Source organism: Nannobrachium achirus (assembly GCF_963921795.1).
Source record: "Nannobrachium achirus genome assembly, chromosome: 10".
NCBI lineage: Eukaryota > Metazoa > Chordata > Actinopteri > Myctophiformes > Myctophidae > Nannobrachium > Nannobrachium achirus.
This window is the reverse complement of record NC_137819.1, coordinates 31250311-31277090: the sequence shown is the minus strand read 5'-3', so window position 1 is coordinate 31277090 and position 26780 is coordinate 31250311. Positions and strand designations below refer to the sequence as shown.

The following is a 26780-nucleotide window of genomic DNA, read 5'->3' as shown; positions in this document are numbered from 1 at the left end:
GATGAGTGTAGACATACTGTGTAGTGATTTTCGTGATTTGAGGGCCAAAACTGTAGGAGCAGTGGCCAAAAATGTGTTTTAAAAATCGGCCTGTAGGTGGCGCTAGAAGAGGGCCATGTGAGAAATGAGGGGTGGGGTGTCCGCGTTGCCTTGGCGGACGAATAGGTACTGGCCCCGGCTCTCCCGGACGCTCCTAGCCAGAGTTACGGCATTTTATGTGAGCTGCAGTGGCAGGGGGTCCTCCACTGGGGGCGCCACCACTTTTGCATCCGTTCTGGAGCACCAGGAGTGGGTGGTCCCCAGGAATTCCCCGTGAGCAGCTCCGTTGGGGTGGTCATTTGGTAATTTTTGCACATGTGCTCATTTTTTACACTTGGGGGTCCCCCAGGGAGCTGGGGGTCCCTGGAGCTCCGGGGGTCCTTGGAGGTTGTAGTTTGGCAGGTAAGGAGTGTGTGTGCAAAATCTGGCATGGATCGGGGCAACGGTTGCGTAGATATGAGCAGGGCAAAAGTGTGACGTGTGACGTGTGACGTGTGTGACGGACAGACGGACACCTCGAGCAGCTTTCTGTAGTAAGTGCGACCTCCGGTCGCAATAAATATTGGCTATAGTGTGTACAATTCCGCTTCTTTGTCTTTTAAAGACTATATTAATGGGATCAACTTTGACCAAAAAAATGCACAGACCTGGTTGGTTGTTTAAGTTGGACAAAATAAGGCCAAAATGTGTCCATATTTTCCCAAATATGGAGATAGATGACTGACGTCTGATATCATAGATGTTTTATGTCATAGACCACATGAGACTGACACAACATCTCCATATACAGTATGAGCATAAAAGGGACAAGGAGGAATTCATTTGCAAGTGTGACTTGCAATTGGTTGGTTGTTTAAGTTGGACAAAATGTGGCCATATTTTCCCAAATATGGATGAGCTGGGATGTGTCACACACTGTGACACACATGGGCTTAATATTGATGACATCAGGGATCGCCATATGGGCATAAAAGGGACAAGGACTGAATTAATTTGCAACATCGCTGTGATGTCAGAACACGTGAGCTATATCCTTCTACTGAGCTGGGATGACATTGATGACATCAGGGATCTCCATATAGGCATAAGGGGAATAGAATATGGCAGTGGAATCCCCATATGAAAACATATGAAAGTAAAATTAAATTATATGTTTTTATATGGTTGGCCGTCCGTCAACTTTAAATGTTCAATGGTTTGAGGCTTGACAATCAATGCTTCGAAGAAATCTAAATGTTATTCACCGTAATTCCTGCATTGTGTATATACGTTTGTTAGGGCCATGTCAAGACGAAACCGTCTTTTGCACATTTGTGGGGTGAATGAACCATTTCCTGGTCTAGGTTTTCTGGTTATTTATGTGGTTTTAGGAAATATTTAGGAAAGGTTGCTACGGAAGGTTGCTATGAAACACCTTTAGCTTAGGCAGAGACCTGGTGAAGAGGATAACTGCCAGTGGGAATATTTATTTTTCTCCCTGAAGAATCCCAGAAAGCATCACATCTATTTGGCAAATCTACTCACTGTCATGGAAGGACCCACAGTGGCATACACACATCAAACACCACTATTGCCTCTACCTGCACTATATTCTTTTCCATGTTCTTTTGTTGCATTTGTATATTATACAGTATATATATTTAATCTTACAATAAATGCGAGAAGTCTCTGCGTGTCTGTAATCCGCGTATCTCGAGAACCGTTCGTCCCACCGGCTTCAGATTCAGCACGCGCGTTCCCCGCCACGGCGCGGAGTGCAGTGCCGGGCATCGACCCGACCCGATGCGCGGTGTTCCGAAACCGGCGCAAAACGTTCGGAATCTCCTTATGCGGAGCTGATTGTTGGCTGTTCCGTAGGAAATCGGCGCAAGCGCTGACTCATTGTGACATCACTTCATAAAAGGCTCTGACATCACGTACGCCACATGAGTCAAAAAAATCTCTGTGAGTGTGTATGTATGTAATCTGCGTTATCTCGAGAACCTTTCGTCCCACCGGCATAAAATGGGCATAAAATGGATACAGACAGATACAGATATCTCCATATATGAGCATAAATGGACACAGGCAAACAGAAGGTCAAAACGGGTCCTACAGAGATCTCCATATATGGGCACAAAATGGACACACAGACAGATATCTCCATATATGGGCATAAATGGACACAGGCAATCAATTGGTCAAAACGGGTCCTACAGAGATCGCCATATATGGGCATAAAATGGACGCAGACAGACAGATATCTCCATATATGGGCATAAATGGACACAGGCAAACAGATGAGCATAAATGGACACAGGCAAACAGATGGTCAAACGGGTCCTACATAGATCTCCATATATGGGCATAAAATGGACGCAGACAGACAGATAACTCCATATATGGGCATAAATGAACACAGGCAAACAGATGGTCAAAACGGGTCCTACAGAGATCTCCATATATGGGCATAAAATGGATGCAGACAGACAGATATCACCATATATGGGCATGAATGGACACAGGCAAACAGATGGTCAAAACGAGTCCTATGACAACAGGTATAATGGGGTTTGCATTAAAGGGCGGGGCATTAATTCCCTATTTACATCGTGCCCGAGTTGGCCAGGCTGGCGACTAGACGCTAGGCCGCCCTTTTGGGGCGGCCGAGCTTCTAGTATTTCCAATTGTACAAAAAAGATAAACAAACTCTAAATACATTCTAAACACTGAGTGGAAGCCTGCTCTTGCAGTACATGACAATGTATTACTATTGCTATAATAATAACAACTATACAATAGTTGCCAACTAATATCAAGGGCACCATTGTTGTTGTGTCATGCATGCCTTGTTAGATGTCTCCCTCATCTGGTGAAAAAGTGTTACTTTTGGATTTATTCGTTTTCAGAGAGAAGGGATACATTATGATGGGTTATTTTGTGTAACTAATATTTCAAAATGTCAGATATATGTGTTAATTAACAACACAATGAAGGCATTTAGGGGAGGTCAAACCATTAGACATGAGATTTTTTGGAAAAACATAAAATATTTATTCAAGTATCACACCCAGTGTGATTTGAGTGTGAGAGGTGCTATTTTAAGTTAATTTCAAGCTTGGCCAGTGTGAACCTGGGCGTACTTAACGGACAAAGCCAGATGTTGGAGATCCTTCAAGCCAAGGAGCACAGCTCAAGGATTACAAATATCTCTACATAGCAACAAGTTGAAAGTTGAAATGAAAATGAAAGTTATTTTGTGTAGCCGCACTTGGGGCCTAAACACAGTAACCTTGCTTAATAATACTATAATTTCCAATTCCCTATAAGTTGTTATCACTTGAAAATGTTGTAGCTTACATTACCTGTTAGTTATTATTTACTATAACAATGATTTGCATGCCGAGATATGAATCAGATGACACAAATTAATCTTTCGTGGTATTTATTATGAGCTTGGATCATACAAAATGTCCTCCAAAATACAAATATAGAAATACATCATTTATTATATACAATTATATTATATATATATATATATATATGTGTGTGTGTGTGTGTGTGTGTGTGTGTGTGTGTGTGTGTGTGTGTGTGTGTGTGTGTGTGTGTGTGTGTGTGTGTGTGTGTGAGTGTTCAGGAAGGCTGGCAGCCGCACTGGTCCTGCTGCTCCTCCTGGCCCACACCCTGCCTGGAGCCAGTACTTGTCTGTGAATGGGTGGGCGGTGGGCCCTGTAGAACCTCCAGTACTACTGTCCCTGCGGAAGGACAATAGTTTTTTGGCTTTCTTCCCCTCTTCTTCCCGGTGTAGATAGTGTTCTTGGGTACTGTCTCTGCGGAAGGACAATAGTTTTTCGGCTTTCGTCCCCTCTTCTTCCCGGTGTAGATGGTCCTCTTGGGTGGAGGTGGCTCCAAGCTGATGTCCACTGCAATCCTTGGTGCATGAAGGCCTCCCGAGAAGGACTCTGTAAAGTGTTGCTGTCCATTAGCCAGCAGAGTAAAGCTATGGGTGGGGCCAGACAGTGCTTCCCATAGCCGCTGTTTGATTCTACGGCCCAGCTCCAGGGTGTACTCGCGGGGTTTGCCATTAGAAAACTGCAGCATTGGGTCAACTACTGAGTGGTATAGCTGCTGATACTCGGCTACAGAGCGTCCATGAATCATCAGGGGCTCATCCTCAGACTCTGATACAGCAAGTGGCAGCGTTTCTGCAGAGGATGGTTGGTGGATAGAAGGCCAGTCTGGCAGGACAGCAGCATTCTTTATGAATCTTTCTTCCGGGATCTCCTCAGAGGTCCTCAGACTCTTGTTGGTCTGCTGCTGCTGCTCCACCTCCTCCTCCCCTCTCTTCCTCTTCCTATTAGTCTCTGAGGGTACAAGGGGAACAGCTGGTCCCTCGCCATCTGACTGGAGCCTCTTGAACCGTTTCCTCCTCCTAACGAAACTCCCGTTGTCGAACATGTTTTCAGACTGTGGGTCCAAGGTCCAGTAGTAGGCCCTTCTTTTGCCGGTGATGTTGTCTGGCTCCTTCACCTTGCTTTTCACGAAGGCGTCGTTGTGACACAAACTACAACGGAGAGACTTTTTCCAAGCAGAGAACTCTCTATAGTATGGGAAGCGCTTCCTGATAAATTCACTGATCCCATTTAGGGTGAGCTTCTTCTCCGGGCTCTGGATGATGGCCATGGTGATGAGGGCGATGTAAGAATAAGGTGGCCTTTCCAGACTCTGCTTCTTCACAGTCCCTGTCTCCACTTCAATGGAGCTCTCCGTTGCTTGTTTGGTCCTCGTAGAGAAGTGGCGGTTGCAGTACCCCTGCCGCTGCGGCTGCGACTCCTTATAGCAGTCCTTGCGGGAGCACAAGGATCTCCACTGCTTGCCATTGAACTTCTTGCGTACACCTGAGGGCAGGCACATCACATCGCCCTTCTGACACTTGGGCTGTGTGGCCGCCAGTGGCGTGCACAAATGATGGGTGGATGACATCGCGCCGGAAACAGACACTCCTCTGGCTCCAGGGAGGCTGCGTACTGAAGAGGTGGTGGTTGAAGAGATGGTTGGGAGACTATGCTTCTTCACAGTCCCTGTCTCTACTTCAATGGAGCTCTCCATTGCATTGTTGATTGGTTTTATGGAGAGGTGGCGGTTACAGCACCCCCGCTGCCTCAACACCTTATAGCAGTCCTTGTGGGAGCACAACGATCTCCACGTCTTGCCATTGAACTTCTTGCGTAAGCCTGTGTGCAGGCGGATCACATCACCCTTCTGCGGCGTGCACGAATGCTGAGCGGAGGACGTCGCGATGGAGGAGAAAGTGGTGCTGGTTGAAGAGATGGTTGGGAGAGGATGGAGCTGGATGGTTGGGAGAGCATGGAGCTGGAGTGCCATCACCATCTGCATCCTTGTCTGATCGCTGTTCTCTGAACTGCTGCTTTCATTTCCCAGCGATCCTTGGCTCAAGTTGTGGCCCTCCGTATCCAGAGTGGCCAGTGTCCTGGTCGGCTGCTCCTGGGGGGAGTCTGAGTTTGAAAAAGAGGTGGCGGAGTGGGAAGATGAGGAAGATGATGATGACGTGTGGTCCTTGTTTTCTGGGGACCAGCTCCTGTCGTCTCTCCTCTTCTCTTCTCTCCTCTTCCTCCTCTGTTGGGCAAGGTGAAGGAGGCAGTATCCCTGTCCCTGGGACTCCTTTGAGCATGCCTTTTGGGAGCAAAGCGTCCTCCACTGCTTCCCATTGAACTTCTTGCGGATGCCCGTGTCGTAGAGAATCACATCACCCTTTTTGAAGACCTGGTTCTTCATATTAGCTTCACAAAAGTGTATTAGTTCACTATACAGTAGGTTCCCAATGTTATGTCGAGACTCTGTTGTCATCTGCATGCTTTGAGATCAAGGGGGCAGATATTTATACAGAATGTATGTGACGTGGCACATACAATCTGCCACGTCACAAACGCGCTCATTGGTTACTGTGCAGTGTACGTTTCCATGGAAATATCAACAAAACCGCACCTGTAACGTTGCCGCCGTAGCCACGCCCCCACCGTACGTGATGGGGGGGGGGGTTGATTGGTTGAAGATGGCGTTGGCTGGGAGCACTTGGTTGTGTACACTAGTTGAACTGCGCCGAGCTGAAGTAAACAAACACCGAGTCGCGGTAAAACGTTGCCCACGTTGTTGAGGTTCCAAGCAGGCGGGGCTAGAAGGAGCGCTTGTTTTCGACGGAGACAACGCGAGTCTAAATAACCAGACTTGACCCACGTGAGACACCGACAGTCTGCTCGAAACGCGACTTTTTCACACTTGAACTTTTATCTGATTGACATTAGGCCTAAATCAACGTGTAAGTGTTCCTCATCAAATTGTTTTTGTTTCCAGCTGTTTTGCTTTCTATATCAAGTGTTCAGATCAGATCAGATAAGATTAGATTACTTGTAACCTCGCATCACCAGGCTTCAATTACAAACGGCAAATTTATTTTTATTTTCTTGGGGGGGGAAAAAAATAATATTTAGGCCAGTGAAAGTGTAGCCTATGTATGCAAAATTGTAATTTATAGCCTAGCTACCGGTTAGCGTTAACCTCTGCAATTGTTTCGTGTTGTTTCGATATGCTGTTGGTTAGACATGCAGTTGGTTGTGGTTTAATTTAATAATCAGTTTCAAGTCAGTCTATTTTATTTAGAAGACATTTCATCCAAAGGTCAACAGTTTGGCACAAAGGATAAGATAACAGAGCCAGTCCAGTAGCCATTTCATTGGAATTAGTGATGGGGGATATAGCCTATATTATTTACCCATTATTTACTCTAAAAGTAAGCTCAAACGTCACAGCGCCTCCCAGCATGAGGCGTTGTGAGCTTAATCGGCTATTTGTGTCTAATGTTACCTCACAACAGTGATGCTAGGTAGGGTTTATTAAGTTATTCATGTAAAAATAATAATGTGCAGTCCCATAACTCTGAGGAACCCCTTATCCCGGACCGGACCCCCTGTTGAAGAACATTGGTCTGACTCATAAGATAGGCTAACTAATAATAGGCCTACCATCAAACCTCATCAGGAATGGCACATAATCCCTTTACAACATGTCATCAAATGTGTTAATAGATGTCTGTTTGGTTGGCAGTATTTGTTTGTCAAGCTGTTATTTGTTCTGTATTGCAAATTAGCAAAGGCTATGTGTACAATAAAGTGTAAACTTTGGGGTCCACACACATCTTTTTGTTCGTTTAGTTGTTCACCAAAGTCAATGAAGATGATCTGGAGGAAAGACTTCTACCAGACTAGTGTGAGAATGAGAATCTTCAATGTTACTGTCAACTCAGCGGACAGGACACATAGGAGTCAAGGTCAGGACAATTTTGGTGCCAAAATGTATTATTGCAGGTCTAATTTCATATTATATATTTGTAATTTTTCTTCCATTCACTGAAATTTACAAGCAACATTCTTGTTTAAGGACACTTGGAAGATTAATATTTGAACATATATAGAAAATAACATGAAAATGCATCAGAAATACTGTAGCCTACATTTTGTTTTGAGTGCAGCAAAGTTGTGGACATCCCTTCTGTTTGTCAGACTAAGCCATTTGTTTACCTGCAACTATGGATGGACCACACCACTGGAAATATGTGGATGATATGACTATGGCCCAATCGTGGAAGCCCAAGGTACCCTGCACCCTCCAACAGACCCTGAATGGTCTGGACATCTGGGTTAATGAGCACAAGATGAAACTCAATCCAAAAAAATGCAAAGTTGTACATGTTACCTTCATGAGAGAAAAACCGGCCCTGCCAACACTTTCCATTGACCAAAACCTACTAGAGGTTTGTGACACAGTAAAGGTACTGGGGGTCACCATTCAAGCTGACTTGAAATGGGACAGCCAGGTGGACTATATGCTGACCTCAGCCAATAGAAAGCTGTTTGTCCTATGTCGGCTCAAGAAATTTGGAGTTCAAGAGACACAGAATTGGTTTCGATCTACACAGGCTATGTGCGCCCAGTGCTGGAGTATGCAGTCCCAGTCTGGCACAGTTCCTTGACTGTCAACCAGACTAAAAGACTGGAAAGAGTTCAGAAACGGGCTTGCAAAATCATTCTTGGCCGGAGATACTCAGGATACACAGAGGCTCTCTGCACCCTCACATTGTGCACCCTAGCAGAGAGGCGCACCCAACTGTGTCTGGACTTAGCAAGGAAGCTGTTTAAGTCAAACTTCAGAAACTGGTTACCCCCCTCAGGAAGGAGATCTCTGGTCGCCAAACAAGGAATGGAGACGACCTGGACACTCCAACATGCAAAACTGAGAGATACAAGAAATCACCAATCCCATACATGTGCAGACTCTTAAATGATAATGGATTCTAGATTAGTGTTTTTAGGTTATATGGACTTTTAGATAGGCAAATGCATTTTATGATTTTTATTGTAATCAGCAAAATAATTCAGTGTTTTTTAATGGCACCTGTCTTTTTTAAACATCTGTGATCATGCTGAAAAGTTGAATAAACAAATAAACAGAAGCTTAAAAAAAAACTATCTCTATCCCTAACCCTAAACTTAACCTCTATGGAAGTGTCGCCACTCCGACAATAAGAAGTCAATTTCGGAGTGGCGACATGTCGGAATGGAGAGCGACACCCCAAGTGGTTAATCTTGATAATGGAACAAAGTCAAATACACATTATTCTGACTCTTGTGACATGGGATTATTGGGACAGAAAATATGTAGGCCTAATATTGTCCTCCTATGGTTTCTCCAGGTGTCTGCATTCACAACAAGCCATCAGATGAACCATCTTATACATGTTATCTACATCGCAGTGAAAATCCAGGACTTTTCCAGATCGTCTACCACCTACCATGTCATGAAACTAAAATACTGACATGCACACCTCGACAACTATGGACAAAATGTTTGTCTGGTGTGTGTGTGTGTGTGTGTGTTAAATATCTTTTCCCTTTTTCTGAATTCTTAATCTCAGATCCACTGTCCTTCCATTTTTAGGCAATAAACATCACGTCAGATATCCACAGTTTTGAGAGACCGTTTCCTGCGATAAGCATGAAAAGGTCTTGCAGAACACAACTTTGTGTTCAGTAGCTCAGTGTAATCCTATATACAGTATTCTTCCACATGTCGAAAATCGTCTTTATCTACAAGTTCACAACGCGTGTTGCAATGCTTGCTTGTAAATTGGGTATCTTTGGCCAGCGACACAATCATGCAAGGAAGTATTTAATTGAACTTAAAACTCATTGGGTGCAAACCATAACCTGGACAAAAGCTTTGATGCTGTGAAATCAGCTACAGTAGTTTTCTAAGCAGGCACATGCCTGATGTGGTCACGGTGCTTTATCTTGAAATGTTTAAATGAGTGGTTGTAATGTAATTTATGCTTAAAGAATAAGTCAAGTAGGGTACAGGGTACATGTTCAGTATGTTTAATTCTCAAATAAGTGACGACAAAAATAAAAACATTCACAGGGAGAGAAAAAAAAAGATCTGTACAAAACAATATACATGCAAAGAAATAAAAAAGTTATGGAATTTATGAAACATGAATCTGGAAACAAAAAAGGAAGAAAGCAACGTTGAGGTATCAAATCCATGTTTTTCTGTTTTTAATGGCCTATTCACACCTTTATAATAAATAATAGGTTAGTAAATTAGATGTCCTCTTTCTGGTATTTTGGATCGAGTCGTGACATACACTAAGCATATTTCATATTGACAAAACAGTTGGCAGAGCATTTTCGGGTTTTAATTTCCAGCAAAGGCATCAACATGCCAGGGCGAGGGTGTCGAAGCATTTGTTGTTCCACTAGGACCAAGTATAATTTCTTGTTTACTTTGTGTTAGGACAAAACAAGAACTATCTTATGCCTCCGTCAATATTTGAAAAGAGGTAGGTCTTCTATGGGGAAGAGGGTAAAAAATAAATCATTTATTTTTGGCAAATAAGTGTCTGCACGAATAAAGACTGAATGGCATGTACAGTATGTATCTAATGTATAATAATAAGATGCTCAGATCTTGAGATTAAACTGCTCAATTGCACGTGAATCATGAACAGCTTGTGTCTTACTCTTTCATTCCCATTTCCCAGAACTGCAACAAAGGTTGTCAATAACTAAATTAATTCATAAATGGGTGTAAACAATCTTCTCATACGTATAGAAAGAATATGCCTAAATTAAGCAAAATATAATCGCAATAAAATATCTTAAGTACTGTAAAGCTAGGGCAACTTTGGTGTACCAACTACATAGGCCTACAGTACAAAAAGAAAAAAAGTGTCAACATGATTTTGATCAAACCATAAGTGCCGTGTAGATTGTGACTCCTAAGAATTGGCCTAGAAGTCCTAATACTCAAAATCAAATAAACACAACTACCAGCAGAGCTTGCAGTACCACGTACATGCTTTTCTCTAGATTTATTACAGATACAACAGATGTCTTCATAAATAGTTGCATAAAATGTTAAAGCCGCAACATTGCACATAAGAATCAGAAACATAACATACAGTGAGTGCATTTACAGTAATCTGTCCCCTCCCCTCCCTCCCGCTCGCGTCTGATTGGCAATCCCTGCTGCCACTCGGGCTTTGCTGCCCATGAACAATCTACGTTACATCTGTGTGATTCATTTGTCCCGCCTCCCGAAAAGGCAGGCTTCCATTTTGAACGTTGAGGGAAAAGGCAGTTAAAAGTCTATATACAAAGTAAGGCTTAAACATCTTATATCTGCGCAACATAAGTTTGATCTGGTAAAAGCAACAATGAATCGTTTTTGTCTTTCGCTTCTTTTCAGAGGTTTGGACAGTGCAGCATCATCACTTGTAACATGGTTGCCATGGTATCTTAAGGGTGATTTCTACTTAGTTGCGCTCCAGTGCGCAACTGAGTGGGAATCAGGCATTAGATTAGGTACATATGGTAAAAGCTCACATGGTCAGATGTAAAAACGTCTCAGCAAAGCCAGGGAGCTCAGTCCCTGGAAACTCCAGAGTAGAGTCTATGGAGTCCAAAGTAGCACGGCAACCTTTTAAGTGATGAGCATTTTCTAATTCATTTTCTTATTTGAACTCAAAACAGGTTTTTGAAAATGTATGGACAGCATTTCATCTTCTATACAATATTTCATTAAGAAAGGGTTGCTTCTCAAAGTCTTTGAGTGACGTACAGAGTAAAAGAGCAACAACGGAGCGTCTCTCTCCCTCTCTAGCAGTAAGAGGGAAGGGGCAAACATTGCTCTTGCCGCTATCGCTAGCTTCTTAGCATCGCCTTCCTCCTGAAAGCTTTGCTACTTTGTGCAGTGGCGTCTAGACTCCATCGCTTGGCTCTTTTGATCGGCTCAAACTCCCACAAAAGGAAAATAAATTACTTAATACATTTTTTTTTACATTTGTGTTTTACTAAAAAAAACTGTTTTTGAGTTGAAACCAGCAAGCAGCAGTAGACAAGGACATCCATCTTTGTTTGATTGGCTGAGAACTCTGTTCTCTAGGGCTCTGATTGGCTTTGGACCTCAACAGGTCTCAATTTCATTGGTGAAAGGACTACAAGACTTTTTAAAAACGGACATTCTCTGAAAGAGGATGAGATCAGCATACGTTATTTCCCCTCCTTTTACTTCTTTCCATTCAGGCTTCCGAGATGCCCAACTCCCGACGGGAACGCTGCATCCCTACATACAGCATCACATCTTGTGTGGAAACGGCACACTTGTTTGTGTATCCAGTTTGTTTTCCGTTCCACAACAAGACATAAGGCAGTATAGGGGGCCGCGGGAGGGGGCTGGAGTAGTGAATCTCTTGGTCCCCTCCTCCGTCCATCAGACTCTGGCCTGGAGGCGACTTTGGATGAAGCTCTGGATCCCTCCGATGGGCCGCGCGTCCGTCTGGTGTTTCCTGCGGTCTATGAAGCACACCAGGCGAGAGGTGTCCAGGCAGCACTCCGCCCTGCCCCGGCTGCCGCTGTTCCCCGTCCCGGTTTGCAACCAGGGCTCCTGGAGGCACAGGCCGACCGGAGGCCTCCTGCCGGGGTCTGTCCTGAGCAGCAGGCAGACAAAGTCCCGGGCCTCCTGGCTGACGGCGTGGAAGTAGTCCCTGGGGAAGCTGAAGTCCAGCCGGCAGATGTTGAGGCACGTCTCCTCGGCACTCTCGTCCAGGAAGGGAGAGGCGCCGCTCAGCAGCACGTAGGTCACCACCCCTAGGCTCCACAGGTCGGAGGTGACGGACACCGGCTCTCCGAGGACCAGCTCGGGGGAGGCGAACTCGGGACTGCCCAGGAGAGGGTGGACGTAGTGGGCACTGTTGAGCTGCACGGCATCGCCAAAGTCTGTCAGTTTGACCACAGGCTGGCCGCTGGCGTCGTGGGCCACCAGCAGGTTCTCAGGCTGCCGGACGAGATAACAAGAGTTGGAGAAATTATCCTACATGGAATATATTATGTTTTATACTATGCACGCGCGCACAGTATAACACACACACACACACACACACACACACACACACACACACACACACACACACACACACACACACACACACACACACACACACACACACACACACACACACACACACACACACACACACACACACACACACACACACACACACACACACACACATTTAAAGCGGTTCCAGGGGAAACACGCTTGGGCTTGCTTAACAGCTTTAAAGAAAAATATGTTTAGTATAAATTGCATTTGAGACAAACGTACCTTCAGAAGCATAGATAGTTGAAGTAAAATGAGTGTGTAACTTACGTACAAAAGGTTTAATAGAATTATTGATTGTGTTTAGTAGACAGCATTTGAGTGCAATGTACCTTTAAAAGCTTAAATACAATAGCATTTAATTGAAAACATTTTTAACTAAAGACTAAGAATAATTAAACTGATCACACAAAAAGTATCAGAATTTCTTTTTTGAACAATGTTGAGCTGAACATTTTACAAGTTTGAATGACGCTTTAAGGTTTCAAAGTATGAAAGACTAGATTGAACTCAAATTTTTAAAGTAAAATATATTTAAAATATGAAAATATTTCAATAAGTAAATGAAAATCTGATGGATTCCAGAACAAGCTGAACATTTTAAAGTTTCTAGGAGAAAGTACGAGGGTATTAATGCAGGTCCAAAAACCATAACGAAAAAATTATATCAGTGACAATAACATTTATGGTTCTTGCTGCCAGCAAGCTCACTAATGATAGTCACTGCCGACACAATGTATTTTGTAACGGGTGAAATAAACATACTTTTACATCCAAATGTACTATTCTGCAGTTGTGAAGGTAGAGTAAAGCTTCCAGAATATCCCGGAGGTAGCAGGCCACTTTCTCCTCGGTCAGATTCCCCCAGCTCACAATGTAGTCCAGGAGACGGCCTTGATCCACCCTAAAACACAAAAGACACACTTCAGACCTGCATCGCACAAAACCCCATCAATAAGGATTAAAAACACTTCAGACCTGCATCGCACAAGCCTCTACTTCAGTGCAGTGTTATTTTAACATCTGAATCAGTCTTAGTCTTTTGAATAACATTTAGTTTTTGTCCTATTTTAGACATCTGAAATTGTTTAATCTTAGTCTAGTCTTAATCGACTAAATATTGAAATCTTAGTCTTTTATCTTAGTCATGCCAGTGACTATCACGGCAGCCGAGACACATTTTCCAGTGAGCCCTGATCCAGAAAAGGTTGGGAATTGTGGCTCTACTTATTTTATTAACCGCAAAAACACAGTCACTGACTTACCTGAGGCACAGGGGTCTTCAACAGGGATCCGGGACCCCTAGGGGGTCCTCAGAGTTACTACAGGTAACAAATCTTTGTGTGATAGAAACCTTTTCTCTCCTTTTTTATATTAACCGTTTGAACCCTAGCATCCATATTCTGAGAACTTTAGCAGAAATAGATCTACAAGCTCACAACATAGTAGATCAGCTATTTTAGGCAAAGGGGTCTGGTGTAGAGGGGAAAGCAGACTATGTACAGAGTGAAAGGGCAAGTTTATTAAGTATTGACGGTTCAAGGGGTTAAATATCTGAAAACACAAATTGAGATGAATCTAAAATACACTGATGATTGTGCTGTCAAACGATGAAACTTCAGTACATGGAATCTATGAAAGGGTTGTGAGATGAAGGGTTGCTTCATCTCTCTCTCTCAACTAAGGGGTCCTTGGCCTGAAAACGTCGAAGACCCCTGGAGTACCACATTCTACTTGTCCAACACTCACATCTCCAGGACCAGTGCGTAGCTGCTGGAGGTCTCGTACGTGTCGATGAGACTGACCAGGTGGGCGTGTCGCAGTCTCTGGAGCAGGTTGAGCTCCTGGGTCACCTGGTCTCGTCTCATCAGCTTCTTGTTCACCAGTTTGACCGCCACCGAGCGCTTGGTGCCTCGGTCGTCACACCGCTTCACCACCGCAAAACGACCCCTGAGGAAAAAAGGGCAAGCTTTGCATTTAGGTCTGAAAAAAAAAGTGTCTTCTAAACCCTAATGGTTTTCTGGAAAACTTTTGTTTCTATGATCAGTGGCGCACAAACCTTTTAATGTCAAGAACACATAGAAATATATGTATTTGACCACCGTCCCCTACCTCAAAAGAAGCAAAGATTTACAAAAAGTTAGCTTTAAAAACATATTTGAAGATTTCCAAAATGTACAGGATTTTTCAAAAAATAGCAGATCTACAAGCAGCGCGGCACCGAAAGTTTGGATATCTGCATTTTTTTTATTTTATAGTTAAAGCATAAAATAATGGTTAAAGTGGTGAAAATCTAACGTGGCGATGCCATTCCCGGAATTAATGGGTTAAATGTTGCAGTCTCCACGTCAGAGAGGGACTCGTCAGACATTGCAACCAGGATATATTAACGATCGCCTGGTGTATGTATTACAGTAAGAGGAGGAGAGACGTTTTGTTTGCTTGTTATCAACATTACATGTTCAACTTAACATCATCATCCGACACCAACCTCCACACCATGGGCGACCGGGCTTTCTGCTTTACAGCCCCAAGTCTGTGGAATGCCCTCCCCAAACACCTGAGAGCGCCACAGTTTACTGATGCTTTCAATACCTTTTTAACAAAGCATTTCCTTAATGATCCTATTTTTTTCCCCCTTTGCCCTGTTTTAGCTTAGTTTTTATCTGACCCATTAGTCAAGCTAAGTTTGGTTCTATGTAATGGACAGGTTGCCTATGCTGTTGTTTTATCTGTGTTTTGCCTTGTAGCACTTTGAGATTCGTAAGAATGTAAAGTGCGTTATAAATAAAATGTATTATTATTATCTTAAAAAGTCATCATGAGTCATTGTAAAACACTGTTTTATAGACTTGGGTGTGCAACATGGGGGACAATGTTATGGAGATAGAAGTTACCTGCCCAGTTCTGCAACCTCAATGTATTGAGACTCAAAGTTGTCCTTCCAGATCACCCTGATTCCATCACTGGACACAGCTGGAACAAACATCAACACAGCAGGTCAATGCAAGGCCTTACAGTTGCATAATAGAACAGTGGTTCTCAAACGTTTTCATGTCAAGGACTTTCGTTTATACAGAGATAAGGATGCACTGCCCGTCTATATAGTTTTATTGGGACCGTAGGTCGCCGTTAACTATGAACACCGTCACATCTTGTCCGTACGTCCGTGAGTGAGTAACGCCTCTATGTCTATAGCTGCTGACCTGTTGTGACATCACATCATTGTGACATCATCACATTCCCTCCTTGTCCCTTGTATGCCCATTGTATGCCCATATATGGAGATCCCTGATATCCATCAGTATGTCTATAGCTGACCTATGACATCACATTGTTGTGTCATCACATTGTGACATCACATTCCGTCCTTGTCCCTTTAATGCACATATATGGAGATCTCTGATGTCATCATTATTAAGCTCATAGCTTGTAATGCCCATATATGGACATATTGAGTGAGTCTCAGTGGTCTATAACACAAGACATCTATGATGTCAGACGTCAGTCAAATCCACATTTGGTCAAATATTTTGTCCACATTTTGTCCAACTAACAATCAACCGCAACTCGAATCACACTTGCAAATGAATTCCGTCCTGTGCAAATTCCGTCCTGCGCGACCTCGCCCTTAGGCGTCTTACTGGTAATGAATACATGTACAAATGCCAGGTTTCCCACCTAGTACTCTGAGGCTGGCTGATGACGTCACACTGCCCAGGTCGTTGGTGGCCAAACACGTGTAAACACCATCATCCTCAGAGGACACGCCCACTATCCTCAGGGTGGCCTCGCCCGTATCACTGACACACAGCCCCACACACACACACACACACACACACACACACACACACACACACACACACACACACACACACACACACACACACACACACACACACACACACACACCACACACACACACTGAATGTCTGCTTTGTATGTTCTATAACAGTCCTAGGGCTTCGAATCAAAGGATGATTTTTCATTTTCACTAATGGACGTTGGAGCTTCATGGAGATGGAGTCTCAATCTCAAGGCACACCAGCATTCATATCTATATGCAAAATAGCTTCTATAACAATCTGTAAACACGTATTTCTATTTTCTAATGTCAAATAAATAGCTCAAAATATATATAATTTGCCTCTGTATAGGTGAATAAGTGCATGCAAAGTCCTAATATAATAAAGGCATGCCTGAACCACCGGACCAGGAATCAAACCTGGGACCCACTGTCAGACACCACCTGCGCCTCAATCACTTGGCTACTGTAGGTATCGGAGCCTCCGGTAATATTTATTTACATGTACAAAATGCTGAGGCGTCCTTTAAGCTAACATTAAGTCATGTATGTATCAAGCCATGTTTCTTTACCTGTAGGCAATGCTGAAGCGGCCGTTGTTAGTGAGGTTGCTTTGGTTGGGGCTCTTCCAGGTGACGGTGGCTCTGGGTCTTCCACAGACCTTACACCTGAGGGTGACACTCTCACCGTTGTCACAGGTCACATCACTCAGGGGTACGAGGAACTCTGGTGGGACTGGAGGGCGGCAGGGGAAAGATCGAGGGGCAAAGATCAAATGAAGCCAGTAATAAGTAAAACGTTTTATCTCAATCTCACTAGCAGATTAAGTCTGGAAAACGAATGCCTAGTGCCTACTATACATTGTCTTAACCCGAAGTACCAGGCTACATGCTGTGCCGCCTACGATTCCAGTTAGACAGTTTTGGCAGTAGCTCTTGCGCAGCCCAACACTTATGATGCTAAAGGATGTATGGAATTGACAAGTTGACTAAAGACCCAAGATAATGACTGATATCATCACTTACCATCATAGATGTAGTTTGGATTTAGAAGCTGGAAAGACAGAGCAAATATGACAGATGAGAAAAGGTAATACATTGTGTATTCAATAATAATGGTGATAATACAGAAACAGGTATAAATACCCTGAAGTCTCCTAAGACGTACGCAACAGCCTTTCCTACCTTTACAGAAACCTTATTGGCCAGGCCTTCTCTGGACTTCCTGTACCCGTTCTCCAGCTTGACTTCTTTCTTTCCCTCCTTCTCCTTCTTCTCAGACTTCTTGCGGATGCGTAATGTGTGCCACGATGACGACTTCCTACTTCAACACAGACAAACAGATGAACCAACCCATTTCATATGTGATTGTACAACAGCTACCAATAAATGTCTGGAACAAACAGGGGCAGGGTAATTATTAATCAGATTCCGGGTTCCACAGAGCCGGGTGGAACTTTATATTTGGGAAAATATTTGGTGACACTTTGTAACTCCATATCTTTGCATAATTAGGGGAGAAATACATACATACACGCAAACAGGCAGACACTGTTCTAAGCCACAGCATGGGTCTCAATGTTAATTCCAGGGACCACCAGGGGTCCAAATGGACCCTTGAAGGGTCTGTAACACTTCAGGATTTTACAGTGTAGATTGGGGTTCACAGGATAATTAGCCTGGTTAATAAACCAGACCGCACAACACCACCACCTGGCGGTAGTAGGAATTACTATGAGCAACGCCAGGCTACGGGATAATATATTTATCAATATCCGTGGCCTAACCCTTATCAATCCGGAAGTTCGAAATTAAAAAGTTTTTAGAATCATTGTTCTGATACGGCTCACCCAAGGGGGGGTGAGCCGTATCCGTCCGTCTCACAAATGCTACTAACAGTCCCCCAGGGGTGGGCAACTTTGATGATGGCGAGGGCCACTATATTTCCACCTTCACTCCAGAGGGCCACATTGCATATTTGCTACGTCCTACTTTGTCATTCTAGTATTGCATACAATAGAAGCAATAGATGCTTCTTTTGAATTGGAATCCTGAATAATTTTTGGTTATTTCTTAATTGGAATCCTGAAATGTAACATTTTGATTTAATTTCAAACGCATTTAGTTATATACTCATGTTAACTTTATGAACCTAAAATACAAATACATTGGACATAAAAAAATACACTTTAATACTACTATACTAGTGATTAAGCTACTAGTATTAGACTGATGGAATTAAAGCAGGCCATGTTTGGAATTGTAACAGCTGAAATCAAGGGTTAGGGTTAGGGTTAGGGTTCCGGTATCAACCTGCGGGCCGCATTAAGCGAAGGTGGGGGCCGCATGTGGCCCATGTATGCCCTGGGGTCTTACTTGATGGTCCCCTCGGGGCAGTCGGGGATGATGGCCGAGGTGTGTCCCAGCACGTATCCGGGGATCCAGCCCTCGGCGGCGGGGCCCTGCTCGGTGGCCGCGCGGAACACCAGGAACATGTTCTGCTGGTTGCTGGCCAGGATCTGCACCACCTCGCCCTGCGCTACGCTGATCTCATCCTCTTTCACCGCCACGTAGTCCTGGGTTACCAGCATGGTGGACACACTGCTGCTGCTGCTACTTTCACTCTGCACACACAACACAAGGAGGAGCAGCAGGATTAACAAACATGTCATGTATGATCAACACATTTAAACACAGTCTTAAAGGGCCACTTCACCTCTGGGACAACCAGATCTTATTGTATTGTCGTTTGGGACACGATCAACACAATCCCGAGTTATTTTTTGTGTTCAATCTGTTTTTTGAGATATTTTAGTATTTCAGCATGTACTAGCGATCATCACAGATGATGCAAAATGCATCACTAGTCATGCTGAAATACTAAAATATCTAAGAACACAGATTGAACACAAAAAAATTACTCAGGATTGTGTTGATCGTGTCCCAAACAGCAATAAAATAAGTTCTGGTTGTCCCAGAGGTGAAGTGGCCCTTTAAGTCTGGTCATTTTTGTAATTAATCTTTTCCATTCCTGTTTTAAAGGAACATACATGCGGGTCATTTGTCACTCTTACTTTGATAGGATTTAATCTGCCTCAAAAACATTTCTGATATATTTTTCAGTTATTGAGACGTATTGACCTATTCATGACTGTTATTGAAGTCTGATGTCTCTCAATAACGTAACTGCATCATAATCCAGAAGTACCGTATGAATAGTGTAAAGACAAACACTGAGTTAGTTGTGGTGTCACGGTGCCAATCGCTGCCGCTTGACACCGCAGTTCTGATTGCCACTGTGCCAGTGGACATGCATAACAATCAATTTGGAGTGGTGGGATTTAGTTTATGGCACCAAAAACAAAATCTAAGTGAGAAACATATAATAACATTGTTTTACAAAGTGGGTTTTGAGAGGCATCAGGCGTCAACAACAATCATGAATAGTCTGGTATATCTCAATTCTTTTAGGTTTAATTCTTACAAATGTGACAATGATTTGGAATTATGTTCCAACTAAAGACAGTGTGAATCTCTATGGTAGTAGGCTAAGAATAAACAATACAGCAACCTCTAGTGTTTAGTCAAGGAAAAGGTCAAAGAAGGCCACAAAGTCAGGATATAAGCAAGTGTGAACAGACATTTAGAACAATCTTCATTTAAGTATTTTGAATGTTCTTCTTGGAAAACTATCAAAAAAGAAAACTGGGATGGCGAGAAGAAGCAGGAGGAAGATGATGAGGTCTCCGTTTCATTCATCTTTGTTCTGTCATTCCAGGCAAAGAGGAGGAGTAGGAGGAAGAGAGAGAGTTAAAAAGTCCAGCACGTTTGTGGCGATGAACCACAAACGTCTTGAGGTTAGTTTGCAGAGAGAGAGAGAGAGACTGTGGAGGGAATGCCGACCACTTAACCAGGTGTTAGTGCGAGCTTAGTTAGAGTAGGAAAAAGAAAACAAGACGCACGCACAGCCTTGATTTATTTAAGAATCACTGAAGAGGAGTTGAACAAGCGCCGTTAGGGGGAAGTGTAGGACCTCAGTCCCAACAAGTGTTAGAGAGAAGAACTTAAGAGACTACCTCTGCTGTGACAGAATGAAGTATCTTCAGTAAAGACACAAGCTGTGTGAAAGCTAGACAGGATGATGCCGGAGAGCCGCGAGGAGGACGGTGACAGAGAGCCATTGCAGAGTAGTACAGGATTTAGGATTAGTAGAGCTGGCTGCGGCAAGACAGGAAATGGCGGGGAGGAAAAAACGCCTCGCCGCTCCCATGGTCCCGCCGGGTTAGTGAGCGAAGCCCCGAGGCTGTAGGCTGCAGACAAGCCTGGGCAGCGGGTAGTTATCTTACCCCGTTACTCTGGGTAGACTGGATGGACTGCTCACTGGCTGAGGAGCATGTGCTCATCCGGTCTGCCTCCTTGCTGTGCGTGGAGTGTCTGTGGGTTTGGCTTTGACCGCCGGACCCGGGGCCGGGCGTCTGGCTCTGGTTCTGGTTTTGGCTGGGCTGACGCAACGGGCTCTCCCCCGCCTCCCCCGGGAAGGTGAACGAGCCCGGCCGGCTGGCCGGAGACCCCGGCATGGAGCTCCAGAACCCGGATCCGGACGACCTCTGGCCGGGGCTGGGAGGGGGAGGGGGGAGGGCGTCCTTGCCAAAGGCAGGGGTGGCCAGAGGGGGGGCCAGGGGGGAGATGGCGCCCGGCCGGGGTTTGGAGTTGGGGGTGGTGGGCAGGGGTCCCACCGTGGCGCGGGGGATGGGGGCTACGGCGGTGGCAGGTGTGTGTAGGGTCTGTGCTTGGTCCTCTGCGGCCTGCAGGGGGCGCTTGCCCTGGGGACTACCCCCACCGGGAGGGAGCGAGGGAGGAGGGGCAGGACGGGGGGACCCACCTGGATCAGAAGCAAGCAAAACCTCAAATCTCCTTCTTTAACCCATTTAGGCCTGAGAAATACCTAAAAACTTCTTCTAGATCCTAACGGTTTTCTGAAAAATTATGATTTCTATGATCAGTGGTGCTCAAAGGTTTTTTTGCTTTAAAAATATACTGTATATATATTTAAAGATTTGCAAATGTCCAAGATTTAAAAAAAATAGCAGACATACAAGCTCGCAGCGCGGCACTCGGTGCCGCGCTATGAGCTTGTATATCTGCTATTTTTCAATAGTTAAAGCATAAAATAATGCTTGAAAAATCGAACGTAACAAAGATGCGTTCCTGGACTTAATGGCATAATGGCACAGACACGTTTCAAATGGAACCGTGCAGCAAACGGGCCCCTTACCTGTCATCTTGTTGGGGCCGTCTGCGTCGGCCCCGGGGTGATGGCGTAGGGGCTGGGGCAGGCGGGACGGCTGGGGGATCCTGGACGGCCGGCGGGAGCCCCCCTGGGGGACGGCGGGGATGGCGCTCCCCTGGGATCCAGCGGTTACGGCCGAGCCGCCACCGCCGCCGACCATCGGAGCTCCCACGCCGGGTATGCATGGCCCGCCACTCGCCCCTATGTGGTTCCTCTGGTACTCTATGGGGGAGGTCAGAGCTGTGAGTGATAAGAGAAGGGTGGAAAGACAGAGCCATAGGCGTTTTCATTGTGCAGCAAAGCCTCGTTATTCTTAACTCTGGAGACCAACTGATGCCAGATTTCTAGGTTTGATGCCTGATGAGGTCACTATTTTGGAATCCCAGACCACCGATTACCTTCTTTTTTTTAAAGATTAGTTTTTGGGCTTTTACGCCTTTATTGGATAGAACAGTAGACTGACAGGAACTGGGGGGAGAAATGGGGAGTGACACGAGGAAAAGGTCGCTCGGATCGGGAATCGAACCGGCGACACCGCCAGGCATCCATGCCTAGGGTTAGGGTTAGGGGCAATGCCTAGTAAGTGGTATGCGCCTGGACCAGTAGGCCAGCGGGCGCCCAACCACCGGTTACCTTGAAGTCAATTTGACAAAACTGTTATTGAAGTTTCTATTTCTACAAGCTCACTACACATTGTGAGCTTGCAGATCTGCTATTTTTTAAACATTTTTAAAAGGTTAAAAACCGGAACACATCGGCTGTATAGTTGCCAATACCAGTGTCGTCCAAAAAAATAAATAATAATAATGTCTGGGCTGTATTCTTAAATGCAGCCACAATTCACCCTTTGTCAAGTCCCGCCCGTTGTCCCGCCCATCTTCACACCCATTGGTTGCTGTGTCTTGGTGGGACACTCGGTGGGACACTCCATCCACAACCATTTTAATTCAGTTGCTTCATATTGTTATTCTGTGTGTTGTTCAATTCTAATTTCAGTAAAATGGAGCTGCTCAGTGGCAGTATAGTGACTCAGCATGTTTTTAAATGGGCTTTCTTTCTCCAAAAATTATGTTTTAGCAAATTCAACATAAAAAAGGCGGAACCAGTGCGGGACAAGGCAGATAGAGCCTGCAGGTTCATCAGTCAGGGACCAACCAGAAGGCTAACAAAGGGTGAATTGCGTGCAGGTGCGTTGCGTCCGCCTACCGTTGAGGAAATTGAGCTGGCCCTCCAGTATCTGTCCGATCTGGAGCATCCACACCTGGCGGACGCCTGGGTGGGACGAGTGGAGCACAAAGGACTCCACGCTGTTGTTGGACACCCGAGAGGTCAGCAGGAACTTACAGGGGTCAGCGTCCACGTTCTCCTCCAGACCCAGACAGCTCACCTGCAGTACAGAGAGGAATGACCATCCTTGTCTATGAGATGTAAAAAACTTAAAGGGGAACTCTTATTCTGCTTTGAACGTTCCTGTTCGCCCCAATTTTAACGAGTGAGGACGGCCAATACGGCGCTCGTTCGTTTACCTCGTCTGATGACTGTAAGGTGATGAGGGGTCGTGCCGCCGTGTACTGTAATCACATCGCGAGCAGTGATGTTCTTAAAAATCCATTATGCGTTTACATCAACAGAGACCATTTTGCTTCCGTGTTGATTATCTCAGGCCCTGGGGCTTTGTGTGCTCTTCCTCTTCCCATTGTATAGCAAGAGGAAGCGGCCACATTCACATTAATGGCATTACGCCCCCCTCTGCTGGCTGGCCTGCGAAAGCGCAGCCTACCAGGCAATATAAGGCAAAAAAAAAAAGAAAAAAAAAAGTCTCATAATCTACTATAACGTTGCAAAGGTAAGCCACTTTTTGATGGCGCCAGACCCAATAAATAAATAAATAATCTGGCAGTAAGAGAGTTAATATACCTTAGAGGAGTTGTGTGGAAATAGAAAAAAAGTTCCCCCCCTTCTGTGTTGCCTAGAACTGGAAGATTGATGTTGGGGTTTGTATTGTAAAGTACAATGTGTGATGTCATCAAGTTGTACTTTACAATACAAACCCCAAAATCAAGTTCTAGGCAACACAGAAGGCGGGGAACTTTTTTTCTATTTCCACACAACTTCTCTAAGGTATATCAATGACACAGTTCAATATTGAAAATGGTGGTCTTCCCCTTTAAATGGTTTGAATGGCACCCATGAGCCAAGGCATTCGCCAAATATTCCAATATTCGAATATCAAAATCACTATTCGACGTTGTTCACCGAAGTCGAATATTCGCTTATTTTATTTATTTTTTTATTGTTTTCTCTTGAAAAATATATAGTTTATAAAGCGTGGCTAAATAGGAAGTCATAAGAATGAGTTGTCAATTCCCCTGGTGGATGAATTTGTTAATGCTCTATACCAGGGGTTCTCAAACCTTTTTAGGCTGTGACCCCCAAAATAAACATATTTGAACTGGGGACCCCCACCCTGACAAGCACTTGGAATTGTAGGTATTACATTTAAATTAAAATTTTCGGTTCCGCAGATAAATATAATGTGAAAATAGCAGATCTACATGCTCACAACGCGTCGCGTTGTGAGCATGTAGATCGGCTATTTTCACAATGTTCGCCTCTTGCTTACTTAATATTTGACAGTTTGGCCAGTCCTGTCGAATATTCGACTATTCGAATACTTTGAGGTCGAATAATTAGAATACTAAAAATCACTATTCGTGAATGCCCTACCATGAGCTATGTTGTCCAAGTAAGAGACAATCACTCAACACAGCATTTCACACATCGTGTTGAAGAGGAGGCAGTTATGTGTTGGCAACAGATGCTGTGCTGAGACTCAAACCAGTGTAATATGTGCATATTATTAACACATACACTGCCCTTTAAACATTTACATTTTCAGGCTGAACTGCCCCCAGTCTCCATAGACTGCCATGTAATCCATAGTGCACGGATCATGCACGCCCATGCACAGATCATGCACCACGTGTGTGCACGCCGTTCACAGCTTTCAAACAAAAAAATAGATGGAAGGAAGTAAAAAAAAAAAAACAGCCAAAAACTCGGGAAACTCGGGCGTGGCAGCGCCAGACAGCGGGAATAACTCTGGGAAACTCGTGATACAGCAGTCAATGAGTTAGGCCTGGTGTATATTTTGTCAATCTACAAGCTCACATCGCCATTTACGGCAATAGATTTTACTTGGAGTAAACTGGTTGGAGTCTCAGCACAGCACAGATGGTTAGCCATCACGCTTGCATACTGAGCCGACACACACTGACGGCCATTTCTGAAGCCAGGCCGTTACCTTGATGCTGTTCTTGTAGAGGAAGCCGGGCATGGAGAAGCCTCTCTTCTTGTCCAGGGGCTCGCTGAAGATCACCAGCTGTTCAAACAGGAAGACCCTCCTCTCCTTCATGCGGCCCAGCAGACCACCCTCTGGGTCGGCCACCAAGAAGGTGTCCTGGAGCAGAAGGCGACCCTGAGCCACCAGCTTCCCCTGAGGGACCGAAGGGGGGAACGGGGGAGAGAATGACGGAGAAAAGACCAAGACATGTCAGGATGATCAGGTGTGTAGGGAGGATACGCCTGATTTACACTAAATAGTACCTGTATAGTGGCGTTGACGAAAAGAACGTACTTTCAAGCCATGCATGATGCATGGTCTGTGCATTATCCGTGACCTTCATGCACATTAAAAGGTAACATGCTGGTAATTGAAGACAATAGTCGCTTTTTTAACCCTGGCAGCAACCAGGTTAATAGGCATTAGGCCACAGCCATTTAATACAATATTTGATATCTGGGACCCTGTAAAATCCTCTGTGTTAATTTCACTTAAAAGGACACATAAGGGTCTATCTGGTTCCCTTTGTACAATCTCAGAGTTACAGACCTGTAAGAGTCTATTTGGACCACTGAGTATACAGTAGGATATCTTACATCAAATCCTTGGAGTCTGCCAACGTTCATCATATCGTTGCATCTTTTTGGCACTATGCACATGACTTCTACCGCTTTCTGTATAATGGTAAAAAATAAGGAAACGTTAAAGAGAGCGGGCAAAGCACATTGCGTTTTCATAAAAGATGACAGACAAACGCTGTTTCTTAGCTCACCTCCAATTCTGCAGTCTCTAGGCCAGCCTTTTTGGACAGCTTGAGGAAATCCTAAAAAACAAACAAGAGGAAATTGGGACCTTATCGAGTAAAGCTCTGACAGCTACAGCACAGTGTTAAAAGGTTTTTCATACAGCATTTATCAAAAATAAAAGCTGTCCATTAGATTAGAGGACCACAATAGAAATAAGCCTTAGGGCTTTATTGTGTTTTTATCCCTGGTGATATTGTGTCTGCTAAATGTAGTGGAAGTGCTGATGTGCTCCTTCCTTTTATCACCAAATAAATTAATTCACCATTCATCACTGGGGCTGAGATTACAATATTAAAGCTGCAATATGTATTTCTTTATTTTTAGGGTTTACATTTTGTCCAATCTGAGTATGTCAATACAATATAACCTACACAATTGGGATGGTTGTATTTGGTCTCCCTGCTCCTCTATATTGAGACATTTAGAATATCCAGTGTCTGATTTGAAACGATTGAACGACAAGTGGTAGGCAGTGCCACTTGTCGACCAGCAGGTCAAAATAAAGATTCTCCCCTGAGCAAGCAGGCATGCTGTAAAACAACGTCAGCACTTGCGGAAGAGAGATGGGTTAGAATCCTGGGTAAGACATGAAGTTACACAGTGTGCCTTTAAGTAATCTCAGCCCCAGGCAAGGCAGTGGCTTGTGGTCTGGTGCCCCTGCCCTGCTGTAGAACAGTGGTTCTCAACCTGTGGGTCGGGACCCCCAGAGGGGTCCCCAAATAATTTTGGGGGGTCCCCAGATGATTAACTTAATGTGCAACACTGTTATCTCACTCAACAGTAAACAAACCAACATAACGTTTAAGTGTATAGCACATTTCTAAAGTGACAATTGAAGGACTTTTTAATACCTCTGAAATGACAAATTAAACATTGGCCAAATTGTCAAATATTAGAGGCAGAAATTGTGAAAATAGCCGAACGATCTGCTATTTTCACAATGATAAACTAAAAGTAATGCCTCAACTCTTAGTGCTTGTGAGGGTGGGGGCCTGGGGGGTCCCCA

At 44.4% G+C, this 26780-nt stretch overlaps 1 protein-coding gene across 7 annotated transcripts in view; it reads right to left on the bottom strand.

Annotated features, from left to right (window-relative positions):
• Positions 1–10601: 10601 nt before the first annotated feature.
• Positions 10602–26780, bottom strand: part of trioa (trio Rho guanine nucleotide exchange factor a) — a 142114-nt gene continuing 125935 nt past the window's right edge. For 3 of the 7 annotated variants that reach the window (XM_080735759.1, XM_080735762.1, XM_080735763.1), the window contains 15 exons: positions 25741–25791; positions 25565–25642; positions 24930–25121; positions 22832–23012; positions 21611–21865; positions 20682–21217; positions 18712–18959; positions 17521–17659; positions 17362–17389; positions 16909–17071; positions 16213–16334; positions 15429–15507; positions 14281–14481; positions 13297–13435; positions 10602–12426 (listed from right to left, as the gene is read on the bottom strand). In XM_080735759.1, the coding sequence (XP_080591885.1) occupies positions 11863–12426; positions 13297–13435; positions 14281–14481; positions 15429–15507; positions 16213–16334; positions 16909–17071; positions 17362–17389; positions 17521–17659; positions 18712–18959; positions 20682–21217; positions 21611–21865; positions 22832–23012; positions 24930–25121; positions 25565–25642; positions 25741–25791 (2976 nt within the window). In that variant the 3' untranslated portion in view covers positions 10602–11862. The remainder of the gene's footprint in view (positions 12427–13296; positions 13436–14280; positions 14482–15428; positions 15508–16212; positions 16335–16908; positions 17072–17361; positions 17390–17520; positions 17660–18711; positions 18960–20681; positions 21218–21610; positions 21866–22831; positions 23013–24929; positions 25122–25564; positions 25643–25740; positions 25792–26780) is intronic. The other 4 variants (XM_080735760.1, XM_080735765.1, XM_080735761.1 and 1 more) reach the window with 2 other exon arrangements.